Source organism: Amblyomma mixtum, chromosome 3, assembly GCF_055824585.1.
Source record: "Amblyomma mixtum isolate Tamu chromosome 3, ASM5582458v1, whole genome shotgun sequence".
NCBI classification, from domain to species: Eukaryota; Metazoa; Arthropoda; class Arachnida; order Ixodida; family Ixodidae; genus Amblyomma; species Amblyomma mixtum.
In genome coordinates, this window is record NC_143014.1 from 427,641,796 (window position 1) to 427,657,220 (window position 15,425).

The following is a 15,425-nucleotide window of genomic DNA, read 5'->3' on the forward strand; positions in this document are numbered from 1 at the left end:
CTAGGACAGTGCGAGCCCCATTCAAGTTCGCGAACAAGAATTGAGTGGTAACTGTGATATAGCCGCTGTTAATTTTCAATAATCTGTGTGTGCGCCGAGTCTGCTTACTCGCTCCCCGTCCCACTTTTTTGTCATCTCTTACATAAGGTACATTGCAGCTACGGGAAAACAAAATGACATCTTATCTATAGGATAGTGACGATGCCTTACGCCTTCTTTCACGAGGTGTTTTTCACTGCGGCAGGCTTCAAGTGGGAAATTTCGCTTGCACACTTAGATGATGTCGTTGTGTTTGCTTCCAACGTTGACTCCTAACTGAAAAGGCTTCGCGCAGCTTCAGAGGAAATCAAGATGCCAGGACTAACCCTGAATGCAGAGAAGTTCCACTTCACCTATGATGAGCTACTATATTCACGCCAGATCGTGAGGAAAAGTGGAGTACGTCGTCCGGGCCAGCAGGAAACAAGCTATCCCGCAGTTTCCGTAGCCTGCCGACAAGAAAGCTGCCCGCAGATTTCTGTGCCTATGGCGGAATTGCATACGCTTGGTGTATAACTTTTCAGGCATCGCCCAACCCCAGACCCAACTGACGACAGCAATCGTGCCATTGAGATAGGAAGCTCGTCAATCTGAAGCCTTGACAAAACATCATCGTTTTCGTACTCCATCGCTCCTCGGGCACTTAGATGAAAACCAGCTGAGGCTGAAATTTATATTGACGCAAGCTGTCTGGGTCCACTGCAACAAACCTATTCTTTTCAAATGCGTCACTGCCTCACTTAGAAAAAACAGTAAATGATTACTTAGAAAACCTCTCTTACTGGTTGGACACATATAAGTTACAGTTAAATGTAAGTAAAACCAAATATGTGATATTTAAACCTATAAATAAACAGTCTTTTGCAAATATTGTAATATTATTTCGCAACACGCGACTGCATGAGGTGGCAGTTCAAAAGGTCTTAGGCGTATGGTTTCAAAATGATATGTCCTGGAACACGCATGTGAATAAATTAGCAGCAGAGTTAGGAAAAACCGTGGGCTGTATGTATAAAATTGGTGAGCTCATTCCTTTGTGGTTGAAGAAAACATTGTATTCCTCTCTTTTCCTCTCCAAGTTATCATATTGTAGTCTAGTGTGGGGTACTACTGCAGGTCATAACTATAACAAACTAACGATCCTCCAAAAAAAGGTGTTGCGAATATTTGAAAATTATCAAGGAAAACCATCTGATCTTCCAACAGACAAGCTATTTATTAAACATGAAATGCTTCCATCTGCGCAAATATATTATTTTAAGTTACTACAATACATAAAAAACAATAAATTGTACCTCCCTGAAGCAAACCTCCAAGAATCAAAATACACCTTACGTAAACACACAAGAAGAATACCACTCACTAGGACCAATTATGGCAGACAGATCTTACATTTCCAAGTTCCTTATTTGCTGAATTTCATAGGACAAGAAATTAAATTCCAAAATCCGGAGTTAAAGAAATATGTCAAATTGTATTTGTTAAAAAACCCATTTCTTTTCTTCAATAAGACATTGTTTGCATTCATTAATTTTCGGTGTAATGAAGGTGTATATATATTATCAGAGTACGGTGTGCTATGTGTCTGTAATCTATGTGTGTGTGTGTTTGCAATTACATGAGTTTTGCAGAGTGCCGAGATGTGCATTTAGCGTTTCTTTTTTCCCTTAAATTCTACTAAGTGATGTCTAATTCCGTATTTATATGTTCACTTTTATATGTTGAAATATTTATATGTTCAAATGTGTTTTTGTAATTGAGAGCTGTTTCCCTGTCTATCTTTTCTTTTTATTAAGTGTGCACTGAAATGCCGAATTGTGCTACCTGGGGCAGCAGCCTCTGTCAGGCTATGAGCCTTTAGCTCCTGCTCCTTTTTTCTCTGTTGTGAGAAAATGAAATGAAAATAAAGAAAAAAAAAGAAAAATAAAAGAATGTCTGTGATTTGTTTCGACGCAGCAGTAGCTTGTCCCGATTTCACTCCTTTGTCTACAGACGTTGCAGTCCTGTTAATGGATGGATAAATAGATAGGAGCGCACCTTTTGAAACGGGCTGGGGGCAATTGCCACCATGCTCAGCTTTTCTTTCTTTACCATTGTTCAACTGTGTTGTCAATTCTCATTAATATTCGCCATCTTTTTTACCTACGGTTTCCTACACTTCTAACCTGATGCCACACCTTTGCTTTTCATCCACCAATCCTCCAATCGCTTTTTGCTAACTTCTACTGCAGATTTATTTACATGACTGTTGTTATCTTTAAACCCTAGGGCCTCCGGAAGAGTGACTGTGCCTGCATCGACATCCGGATGGATGCCATCACATTTGAGTATGAGGTGCTCAATTGTTTCCACAGATCGACAACACACTGCACATGTGTCATCTTATTCGTTAAATTTCTTTTTGTAGGTGAGCGTTCTTAGGTTCAAAAAGTAGGGCACTGCCTCTTGAGTTATCATAGAAAAATTCTTTCCTGATCTGCCTTTTCCAGTATCGATATAGTTCTACACTACGTTTCTTTTCCATTGAAGTAATCCAATATTTAACTTCCGCATTTTTAACCTGTCGTTTAATGCTCTTTCTTTCTCCGTCCTCATGACCGGCATACTTACTGGTTAGTTTTCTAGTTCTTTTCCGCCACTGTGAGTCAACCCTCTTCCTGTATAAATATTTAAATACCTTAGCTGCCCACCTGTTATCATGCAATTTCCTCAGGCGTTCTTCATATATTATTTTAGTCTTAGCTTACCGTGCCTCGAACGATGCCCAGCCCATATCTCCTTGTACTGCCTCGTTTGTGGTTTTGCCGTGGGCACCTAGGGCTAATCTTCCAAAAGCTCTCTGATTTACGTCTAATCTCGACTGAACTTCTGCCCTTAAGCACAGAACCGCATTGCCGAAAGTAAGCCCCGGCACTATTATTCCTTTCCAAATACCTCTCAGTACTTTATATTTGTTGTACCCCCAAATGCCCTATGTTTCATTATCCCAGCATCTCTTCGTCCTTTTGCCCTAAGAGCCTGTTCCTGCTTTTCCGTGTATATCTGCCCTTCGTTTAGCCTTATCACGAGGTATTTGTATTCGGCCACTTTGGGTATTTCGTGGCCTTGTATTGTAAGCACCTGATCAGTTGTATTGTTGAAAATCATCCCACCTGACTTAGTTGCGCTAAAACTGAATCCTAGAGCGTCTCCAGCGTCTCCTTCGTCTCCACAACAATTAACCAAAGTTTCTAATTCTGCCCAGCTATCTGCTAACAGTAAAATATCGTCTGCATACATTAAACCCGGAAGTCGCTGCTCAACTACATTTCCGCCTAATCTGTTCGACAGATTATAACCTAGATTACTTTCTTCTAGCCTTCTTTCCATATTTATCACATAAAGCATAAACAGCAGCGGTGATAGAGGACAACCTTGCCTTAACCCTTTGTACACCCCCACAGTTGTGGTACTTTTTTTCCCTTCCCGTGTAATTTCAACTTTATTATCTGGGTAGATTTCCTAGCTGTAGAAAACCAATTACCTCATGACCCGTACCTAAATTTTTTAATATGCTCCACAGGAGTTCCCTGTTCACGTTATCGTATGCACCGCTTATGCCCAGAAAAGCTAAATACAGATGTCCGTTTTCCGCCTTAGCTCTTTCTATGCATTGGGTAAGCACGAACAGGCTATCATCTAAGCGCCAACCCCTTCTGAACCCATTCTGAATTTACCCGAGTATCCGATTACCTTCTACCCATGACTGCATTTTTTTATTTCACCGCCTGCATTGCCAGCGTGTACATAACAGATGTTATCGTAATCGGACGGAAGGATTTTATGTTCACCCTATCTCCTTTCTCTTTGTAAATAAAATTCATTTTACTCGGTCTCCAGATGTGCGGAATTTGCTTATTTGTTATGACTGTCTGAAATGCTTTTATCAGCGCTTCCTTGCTTGTTGGGCCAAGTTCATTAATCAGCTTAATTGGAATTTCGTCTATCCCTGCGGATGTGGTTTTAGGAATATTTCCTTCCGCCTTTTTCCAGTTAAGACTCGTCAGTTCTAAGCTGTTCTCTATTTTGCTGTCCTGTGTTGCCGCCTCACTTGGGGAGATTACCCCATTGTCGTTGCTAAAAGACGCAGCTATAAATGACGTAATGTAGTTCACAGCATCGTCTCCCTCTAAACATTTTCCCTCAGCATCTTTAATCTGTTCCTGCTTTATTTGATTTGTTTTCCCAACCAGCGTATGTGGTTCCAGAATTTGCTTGGCCCCCCTTTATTTGCCTCGCGAACTTCAGCCAGCCATTTATCAGAGGACTGCTTTATTTTAGCCTATACTAGGACCTGAACTTGCTGTTTCTTTTGTCGATAAGATTCCCATTTTTTGCCTATTTCCTCTTCAGATAATTGTGCCCTCTTTGCTTCTCTGTGTTCCCTTGGAGCTGCCTGTCGTTGTTCGATGGCCTCCTTAATTTCCATATTCCACCAGCTTCGTGACTTCCTCTTTCCTCTCCAGGGGTTTAGCCCTTTCACTGGTTTCATTTTTGTAGCGATGAGCAGTTCTAACTCATTATAATCCCACTTTTCCATGAGGCGTTTCTCGATTACTTCTTCTATATCGGCTGCTATTAGGACTATTTGTTCGTCGTTTAATTTTGCGTTGCCTTTTTGACTTCGCTGCGTTCCTCCTTTGACTAGGGCTCCCAACTAAGCCAGAGTGCGTGCACGCTACCAAGCGGCGAACTTAAACCACAGACGACACCTTCTGAAGAGCTAGACAAGGAGCATAAAATAACACCGAGACGAATATAAACCCATACACGAGCCCAAAAATGCTTCACGCCACCTACCCATAAGACTATAAGCCACAGTGCTCACACTGTGGCATAGAGGCGGGCCTATCACGTAGTATTGGCCTGCCACAATGGCACAGTGATAAAAAGAAAGGATAACAAGAACCGATGATTGAGTGGTGCGAGGAAATGCTATCCAGCTCCGACCCGAAAGCTCCGCAGGAGCTGAACGAAAAGACAAGACCGGCTGCAGGGCACCGACCACCAATCTTAGTTACAATTAAAATATTTTCATCAACATCTCTGTCGTGAGCGGGACGCATTACTTCTTCACTGCCGCCTCTTTCTGTGTCATTAAGGCCGACGCGGTGTCTCATTGGTTATGGCACTCAGCTGCTGACCCGAAAGGCGCTGGTTCGATCCCGGCCGCGAAAGTCGAATTTCGATGCAGGCGAAATTCTATACAGGCCCGTGTACTGCACGCTATCAGCGCACGTTGAAGAACCCCAGCGGTAGAAATTTCCGGCGCCTGTCATTACGGCGTCCCTCATAACCTGAGTCGTTTTGCGTCAATAAACCCCCATGAATCATGAACTTTCTTTGTCACATAGTAATTATTATACGTGCAGAGGCATATGTAAATGAATAGGCTATATACACAGGCTATCTACAAAACGTCCAGCTATTGGCTACACGCCACTAGCGTATGAGAAATTTTGAATTCTGTGGTTTAACGTCGCGAAGCGACGCATGGGCTTTGCGGGACACCGTAGTGGAGGTCTCCGGATGTAGGCTAGACCACCTTGAGTTTTTTAACATATACTGACGTCACACACACGGGCGTTTATGTTTAGCCTGCAGCCACTGAGCCACCGCGGCGGGTATTAATCGAAGAAAAAACGCGACAAAATGCCTAGGGCTTAAACAATGACAATGAGCTGAGTGGAAAGTTGCTGTTGTCATAGATATCTTTCAGTTAACGCTTCATTTGACTGAAGTATGTTTTCGGGGAACTGATATCGGTCCAGCATGCGTGTTTATATTTATACCTTTAACGATTTATGCGCAATAAGTCGGCAGCTTCTGCTTACAAATAGGTATAGCTCGTAAAATTCCTAGAAGCAGGGTGGTTAAAAGAGAAAAAAAAATATTTTGGGGGGACGTAAGCTCTACTACACCATATCTCCCAATGTCATTCATCTGCTGCCGGACGATCTTGATCCGGCTCGGAGTGGAGGTGCGTTCGTGACGTCGCACTGTCACGTCACCCTCGCCACCTCCGCGATAGTTGCTGCGCTGCGCTGGCTCCCCAGTCTCGCCGGCGTCATAGACGCTGCGCCGATGGCTGGGCTGTCTGCGCGCTCGCTTCGGTGTGACCTTCAGGCCATTCGATCATCCGGCGGGTGTAGCTCGTTTGGAAGCCAGTCTCACTAGCCCCAGAGAACGCAGCCGTGCAAGACAGGCTACTAAACCAAGCACAACAGAGCTTCCTCTCGATACACTACAGGTTGAAGCATAGTTGAACACCACCATTTTTTTCTGAAGCAAACAGTCGACCGCAACACACGTTAGAATTGTGTAACAAAGGCTAATTATGTAGGTAAATAGTTTAAATGAGTGAAGTTTGAATGTCGGGCCAAATGGCGAGTTCATTGCCGCGGAGAGCGCAATGTCTTATATATTTAAGGCGAAAGCATTTCTAGGCTCAGAACACGCCGGCATGTGCGTCCGCAAGAGTTGTCCCACCCTAGCTGTCAGTCAAAGTGACGGCGTCTTCAACATGACGTAGTATGGCGCAACACAAAATTAACTGCCGCACCTTCGCTGTAAATTATCTTAAAACTGATGACATCATTAACATGGGTTAGTATGTCATAACACGGAATTAATTATAATGATTTCAAAATTAATATAAATAATTAATATGAGCTGATGACGTCATCAAATGGCGTAGTATGTCGTAACCCTAAATGTACTGCGCATTCACCTGACGTCATCCATGACGTGATCACCACCGTCTATATGGGGAGAGCCTACCACCGCTCCAACTCCACCCTGGCAGCTGCTGGCGCATGCGCGTGATGTCCCCTATGACGTCATCACCACAGAATAGGGAACCAGCGCTGGAGTTTCTGACGCGGATAGAGCGCCGCCCTAGCGGCCACTTTCGGGGGGTTTAGTAGGACCAACATGGCAGCGCACGGAAGCGGGCATGGAAGCGGAGCTCGTAGAAGTATCGACGGCCCGCCAAAGAAACGCCGGAATCGCCGGTACTGCTGTGTTTATGAGTGCCACAATGAGGAAGGCTTCGAGAAGGACGTCACCTTTCATTCGTTTCCTGGGAAGTCGTACGAACAGGAGAGGCGGCAGCGCTGGATTCAGGCTGTGCGGCGCGCAGGGTAAGTCGATTCGCACGGAATACATCTTCACGTGTAGCCTATATTAACTTCAAATCACGGTGTGTTCCTTATGGTTTGTTTATTTCGCAGGCCGAACGGCGAAGCGTGGCAGCCAACATCGAATACTAGAATTTGCAGCCGGCATTTTGTCGGTAACGAAAAGAGCAACAACATGCATCACCCATCGTACATACCGACGATTTTCCCCGATGCATATCGCCGCACAGTCCCTTGCGACACTTCCGCGGCAGTTGACAGATACAGAAGGTAAATAATTATTTTTTGTCAAAAGCAGTAATTTGCAGCAGCTCACTTGCCGGCATGGGCACCGCCGACGAAAAGGCCGAAGCCGGTAACGCAAGCGCGACGTGGGTCCGCCCGTCGTCTCGCTGGCACGGATGCCGGGCGCGTCAAATAAATGGGAGTGGCCTCGCCGTCGTGTACAAATGTTTGTTAAGGCTGACTCGATGCTGCACTGGCCGGCCACTTTGAGATTTTTAATTTCCGAGCGTCCGCACTCGCTATCTGGACTACGGCCTCTTACCGGCGGACCCTTGCCGAAAATCGCACCTCTCTACACGCTCCCAGTTTAGCGTGTCTATCTCCACGCGCTCTTCTCATCGCAATTTCGTGAGAACATGCACGCGTGTCTGAACTTAGGCTGTATAGCAAATTGCTGCGGCGTCTGCAGCAATTCTGAATCTCCTTGTTTTAGCGCGCAAGCCGAACGATTAAAACTTGCTTTCGCCCTCACTTCGCTTGCGTAGGTGGGCAACGCGTGCGGGTGCTAGCACGGACTTGGATGGTGCAGACAAAAACCACGAAGAGCCTGATCGCCGTTCGGAGTTGCCAGAATCTGATCAGGTAACAAAGGCGTTATAAGCCGTTTGCACTGTCTTTTACTGCAAGCCCTTATTTTAGGTATGGCATTTATGGCTTTTCTGTTGTATTCAGAACCATTACCAGGCCACAACAGCAGACCATTGCGAGCAGCAGCAATTGGGCTTGGGTGCTGCAAGTAGTTTGTTTATCTTCTTTGCATATTGGGTAATGGTGATTTTATTGTGGTTTTAAAGATGCCACAGATTAAAACGTGGTTCAGCATGTATGCTAACCTTTTTCATTTGCAGTGATAATGTTGTTTGGTCAGTGTGTTTATTCCTTTTTTATATGCTTTCAGGACACCGCACATAACGGCATGCTTCAAAACGTATATTCACCTTTTTGCATAAAGCGTGGCAATGTTCATTTGTCAGTGTTTATTTCGTTTTATTATGCTTTTCAGGATGCCACACATCAACACATGATACAGCAAAATGAACCACTGGACCTCGGCACTGAAAAAGTTGCTGGGAATCAAGACGTTGCAAGTAACAAAGAGGCAGTGACAGAAACTCTGCCAGTTCTAGTACACTGTAGTGCAGGCACTAGCAGAAGAGCTTGCTTTTTTTGTAGGGTATGACACAATATCAGCAGTTCCTGGGGCTGTGCGAGACCTGTGTGGCGTAAATTACAATGTTTTTGTCCTGCTTTTAAGCCTGCTGCCCCAGGTGCGGGATAAGGCAAGTGATGTAAGTCCGCCAAACAAGATGCTAATTTTTCTCCTCAAGATGAAGCATGGATTACCATTTAGTGCTATTGCAATTTTGTTTGGTGTACACGAAACCACAGCTTCTAGAATTTTTCATGCAGTGCTGTGCACATTGGCACATGTGACGAAGGCATGGGTGTACAGACCTGAAAACTATGTAATCAATGCAACTCGTCCAGAATGTTTCAAAGCACATCATCCTGACTGCACTCTCATCGTAGACTGCACGGAAATTCGCACAGAAGCACCTGCAGAAGTCAGACAACAGCATATACTGTTTTCCCCATACAAGAATGGCTTCACATTGAAGTTCCTCGTAGCCATTGCCCCATCAGGTTTAATAGTATTCAGTTCTAAGTCTTATGGTGGCCGCTGCTCAGATACACATCTTGTCTTGGATTCTGGCTTCATTAAACTTATCCAGGAAGGAGATGTGGTATTAGCTGATAAAGGATTCCCTGGTATTCGAGCAGGAGTGGCAGGGAAGTGCGGAGTCCTGATAATGCCACCCTTCTCTACTGGCAGCCAGCAGTTTTCACAAGAAGAAGTAAAGGCAACATATGACATAGCCCAAGTACGCATCCATGTCGAACGTGCCATTCAAAGAATGAAAACTCATGACATACTGCAGCAGCGCATTTCAGTCACCCTCATTCCTGCCATGACTAAAATATTTCATATGTGCTGTGTTTTAGCCAACCTTCAGAGCCCCATCATACAGCTTTGAACACAATCGTCAGTCAAATCACACAGCCCATATCCTTCACAGTGACAAACTTCAATAGTGCAAATCAATTCATTATTTGTTTCAAATAAAAAGAAAAATAGTACTGCTGCAGGCGTGGTATGCAGTTTGCAAGAAAGGTTTCATCCCTTTCTACAACAACTGTGATGCTTTGCTTCTTACTAAACACAAAAAAGAAGCATTGCTCTGTGTTAGTCCCATACATTGCTATCTGCACCTGGCAGTAGTACTGGTGGCTACGCAACAGGCTCAACTTCTTATCCTCAAACACCACATAGCTAACGTAGCTCTCGCACAATTCACTGTTTACGATAATGTCATCCTTCCTGCTGTATGGGCACTTAATCTCAAGCAGGACAGTGCCATTTGAAGTTTCCAGCAACCCATCGGGGCTTGCACAGAGCCAAGGCTGCAGAGGGTGGATGACGACGCCAACCTGCAAGGCATAAGTCATTGTACCGATCAAGGGGTGATTTCTGCTGCTTAACAGAAAAATGTAGCGTTCATGTAATACTAGGCACAAAACTGGCAGAAAGAAGGCATTTGGTGGTTTACCCAAGGAGGCAGCTTAGCAAAACATGGAAGCATTGGAGAACTTAATCGAAAAGCCGCTTAAATTGTTTCTTTTTGTGACAGTAGCATGAAAAGTATGAAACACCAATTATGAAGACAATAAAACAAGCTCTTATCTTGCAGAATCTTGCTTTGAGTCTAATCGTTCATGCACTACTGCCGCAACGTAGTAATTACTCATTAGCCTAGTTGTTTACTGCAGAGCAGGTTAAAGTTGCAGTCACAAACCTGTGTTACTTTCGTGCGGATTTTTTTCTCGATATCCTTTCTTGCCTCTGGTTCCATGGCAGTTCCTGCAATAAGCATACAGAAAAAAATGTCATCCTGTCGCATTTCATTCCAGTACACACACCACAGAAGTGTCGACACATGCTTTCCATCACATTTTTTTTAGTGCAGCTTTTTAAGATTTTTATGCAGTAGTCGCGTCTGCTACCGAAACAGGTGGTTAATCTTAAACAAGGAGTACTAATGCATAGACACATTTAACAAACTGGGTCTTGTTTTCTAAGTTCATGTTTGTTTCATGAACATAAATACTACACATTTCATGTCAGCAAAACACAATGCAAATTATATTTGCACACTTTGCATATAATGTGATTTTTATCTCATTCCTTCATTCTCTCAGTTGGCATCACACACGCCTGCAGTCAAACATTAATAACCCTTTTCAAACCGCTCTAAGTAATGGTAAATTATATTACAAACAGCTGATTCCCTTAGCCAATTACAATACTTCAGGTAGAGCTGTTAGTGATGTTGGAAAAACATATACAAGTGCAATGCAGCAAATTTTTCTTTTGAAGCTCTCCATTATCTGTACATACCTTCTATCCTAGTTAGTGTCAAGAGGAGGTTGCTAGACACTTACCATACACTACAGCAGGCACACGTGGAGTCTTCGACTGCTGCAGCTGTTGTGCCAACGTGTCAAAAGAGCGCTTCCTAGTGAGGATTCGGTGTGCCATGGTGCTTGATATGCTCACTGACCGCTCCTTGTACCACCTGAAATCCAAATAAAGCCATAATTGTTCCTATTGCTAGCTGGAAGAAATAAACCATGCATAAGGAAACAGGTTATATGATAGAAATGTCAGTGTATGTGGAATTTGCAGGGACAAGATACTGAAAAACAGCAATGAGCTACTGCTTCTTACTAACCGAGGGCACCTTGCTTGATTCATAGTTTCAGTAGCTATGACTACAGCTTCAGCTTGCGTGCAAGCAATCTTTGCAGCAAAGAACGCCTGCTCATCGGCAGTCAACGAGGCGGCGACATCCTCAATATCACCACAGTAGATTGGATGACTGGTGTCCCAGTTCAGTACTTCTTTTGTAAATGCCAGGTCAGCATTGAAGGCTGCCTGTGCAGTTATGCTCTCAAGCACGGCACGCACATCCTGTTCAGCTTTTCCTTCAACCTGAACCTTCAGTGCCGCATTCATGGTGCAGTTCACATCTGGAAAATGGTCCAGAACGTAAACTGGTGGCTGTTCTCTTGGGCACTTGCCACCGATGTACACCGGCTTGTAATCTGAAAAGTATAACAAATGGTGCTAAATGGCACAGCTTAAAACTTGCCTATGATTAAAAAGCACAAATTCCAGCATTAACAAAATAACCAGGCACAGACTGCACACTGACCTCGTGCCTGGGCAAAACATGCAGAAGGAAGCAATTTTTTCTTCATTTAAGTACTTAACATAATTAGCTTAAAATCAAGCCTGGCTAGTTAAATTTAATAAGCACTGTACTGATACTACAGTATGCCCTAATTAGAGCTCGGTGTTGAGATCGACGCTCGCATCTGTTGTAACCGCGATGGGAACACAGATACGGTTTGACGCACCGCCGAAAAGGTCTTCAATGGACTCTCGCTTGGAGGTGTCCGGCTGCGTCGTTCTCCGACCCCACGCCTGTGGTACATCCGTGCACGACGGGGTAATGGCCTCGTTAACAAACACGACCACAGCTGCCGCATGCTTGCATACTCCGCCAAGGCCGGCTTTGCACGAACATACCGCTCTGGAGATGTGCCGCTCCGGCGACAGCTGAACATGAAAAAGCAATAAATATTCATAAATGAATTGAAACAGTACCTTGAGATGCACGAACCATGCACTTGGTAGTGTTCTCGATAAAAGACGACCGTTCGCTCAATCTTGGAGAGTATTTTGGGTACACTCCGGCACAGCAAGAACAGCAAACTGCAGGAGGACCCACGCAGTGAGCTTAATTCGATCAGGCAATGCAAATAACTAAAATAGGTCGTCAAACATTGAACAGAGAATGCAGTCGTGATTAAGTATTGCTATTTGATGCGTAAAGCGACAGCAAAAGATCCTCACCTCAATTGTGATATCATAAACAGTCTTCTTAACTTGCGAGCTGCACTTGGCCGTCAACCGAGATGCACCGTCTGCGAAACAGGCCTCCTCGGCACCGAAAACATATTTCGCTGCGCAAAGTTTTCGTCCTTTTTTGAGAAAGCTGTCTCGGAAGAACTCTTCTGCAGAAGCGTTGTTCTTAAAGCCATACTGCAGCACTACAGGCGCTACAGGTGGCATGGTGCCCGCAAAGCCGGAAAGTTTCCTCTCGCACGGCCGTTGCAGTAAGCTTCCACGCGTGGAGAACAAGCTTCGCACCCACAGACACTTCGCACACTCACACCAACACACAGCACTGTGACAAACTCACTTCAAAACGACAAAGACGGGCCAACTGCAATAAGTGCGCCACGCTGCTGTAACGCTGCCATGCCGTACGCGCTGCGCCTACTAGGCCTCGTCCTACTAAAGAGAGTTGGTCCGTCCTAGTAGGTGGCGCTACACGTCAGCTGCGATAGCGCCACCTGTCCAGCGCAGGTTCCCTGCGAAAATGGCTTTTGCCTCATCGCACTTTAGTATAAGCAAAGTGCCCTTCAGAATTTTTTGAAAACGAAAAAGAAAGAAGCGTACGGGGCCCGGTTGAAACTCTCTGCGCTATTTTACCACGGCATGCACTTTCTCTTGCTACGTCAGTAAACGCAGAAACAAAAAACAGAATAGTCATCGGCAGCTACGTGCCGGTCGAGTTTGAGAGATGTTATCGGCGCAGGACTGGCGTGCCGCCTATGCAGTTAGCCGAAGAAGTCCTTTTTTTGTTGGCTTTCTCATCACGTTAACTGCATTATGAAAAGAGGCCTAGGCTCAGTAGCAATTCGTTTGCTTACGGCGGGCTACTTGAGTGGGGCTAGTTTCGTGATATTCTCAATAGCACTTATCTGCTTTTTCATGTGACAGCATTACGGCCCCATTTCGTCAAACTCGCAGTGGTGTGTTGTTGTCAACACCCTCTTGACTCGCAAGGCTTTCCCACATCCTCTTCTCCACAATGGCTACGCCACGCTAGTTGCCTGGTGTTCTGGCAGGTGCCACCCGCGTGCCTCGCTTCAAACGGCTCAACGAGTTCATCGCTCGCTGTTATCTTCGGGTAGTGCTGGCTACTGCAAACACCACACCAAATATTTCCTTTCCCACGCATTCCGTTTTTCGTGCAGCAGCATGTTCAGCTATCGTATTTTCCCTGTGCCCATATTAAGATCGAAGTAGAAGGTTTATAGCCACCACGGAACAGTGCGATGCGGAACGCAACGAAAACTTTTAACACGTACAACATGTTCCGATGTGTGCGAGCTTCTGCTGACGCGAGAAGGAAAGGGCTTGCGTTCGCGTTTCCCAGAAATTAAGCTCACGAGCTGTCTCGGATAAGACCTGTTCCACGCACGAGTTTCACGCCAAGCATATACGAATTTCAAGGTGAGTAAATAAACTTTAAGCCCATGCATGGTGCGTTGTAAATTTGACTTGGTCGCTCGGTAATTATGGAAGCGGTTAACAATAGTGGGGAGACGGACGGTAGCGTTTCAAAGTTCTAGCAGGAGAGCGCAATAACAACCGGCAGAAATGTTCAGCAAGCAATCAAAATAAGTCTTCATGAAATGACATGTTTTCTCGGCCCTTGGTCAAGCAAGACGGTGAACTGCATTTCTAATCAAGCAATATACCGTACCGCGAAGCTGACTCCCACGCAGCCACAAGAAAGACGGCGGCAGCCGCCGGCGACAGCGTACACCGACTGTGCCACAAGCAGTACCATCAGTTTTGTTCGGCCTTACATTAACTTTTCCACGAACTGTGCCCGGCAGGAATCTCCGTCGTGCAAGACAGCTCAGATAAAAAAAAAGAAAACCTTGAGCAAGGCTTTTAAACGTTGATTCGATACAACAAACGGTGTAGGCTCGAGGTGTGCGGTATTTTAGAAGAAGAGTTAGCAGCCACACTCCCCGCTTCGTGCCAAACGCAATAAAAAGGCACCGATATCAATGAAAATTTTGGCAAAATAATGATTTTACTATTCAGTAAAAAGTCATTCTTTCCATTGATTTATGTTTTCGATATTCGTCCGTTTGAACAAATTACACAGAACCGCATAGGTGCGTTTAGAAAGAAATTTCCTTCGTTAGAGACAGCGTCCTTTTTGTCAATGTGCATATGATGTGCGTCGAAGAATCAATGTTTGGGTGCTAATTTGCACATATTGGAAAGCGTCACAGTTGAGGAAGAGAAACTGTGTACGCAGCAGTGCTGGAGTCTGTAACCTTTCTCACCGTATTACACAAGTGGAAGCGTGAGGAGTCCCTTGTCATAAAGAGTAACACAAAAGTAACAAAAACATAGCAGTTCCATAGTATACATTGGGCCTCTTCGATTTACCACGCTCGGGCAGCCCGCTGGCTGCCAGAAAGTTCGCCTGTGACAGGAAAACGCATCATGGTCACGTGGGTTGGCGGCCACCGGAACCAGCTGACCGGCAGTCACGGCGGCAAGCAAGTCGCGGTTCACAGAGGGCAGATGCTCTCTCTCTAGCTTCGCGTTCTGCTGCGACTCATTACTACGCACGCGTACGGCAGAAATAGGCTGCTTGGTATCGAAAACAACGACCTGAAGTTATTGAGGGCTGCATGCCGCAGACTGCAGAACAAACAGCTGATCAAGCTCGCACTCGTATACACCGGTGACGACAACGCGAGCGTATGCCTTCGGTGCACAGTGTGCTGTGTAATCTTCAAGAAATCATCAAAAGCATGCCAGGAACAATCGGAATCTAACGTGTTTCACTCGACACCACATAGTACGGAAAAACTGCCCGTGCGTTGTTTATCAAACGACACGTCGTACTCTCGGATTATTGCGTGTTTGTTTACTACGTAGTAAGTATATATGTCTGTTATGACCGCCGACGATCTACCATG

At 45.1% G+C, this 15,425-nt stretch overlaps 1 protein-coding gene across 1 annotated transcript; it reads right to left on the reverse strand.

The window, feature by feature from the left end:
- Positions 1 to 8,492: 8,492 nt before the first annotated feature.
- Positions 8,493 to 12,921, reverse strand: LOC149358008 (uncharacterized). Its single transcript, XM_089578007.1, has 6 exons — positions 12,481 to 12,921; positions 11,982 to 12,183; positions 11,294 to 11,666; positions 11,004 to 11,137; positions 10,358 to 10,422; positions 8,493 to 9,992 (listed from the first exon to the last, which is right to left on the reverse strand). The coding sequence occupies exons 1-6, from the start codon at positions 12,697 to 12,699 to the stop codon at positions 9,603 to 9,605; spliced, it is 1,383 nt and encodes a 460-aa protein (XP_089434133.1). The 5' UTR covers positions 12,700 to 12,921; the 3' UTR covers positions 8,493 to 9,602.
- Between the last annotated feature and the right edge of the window lie 2,504 nt (positions 12,922 to 15,425).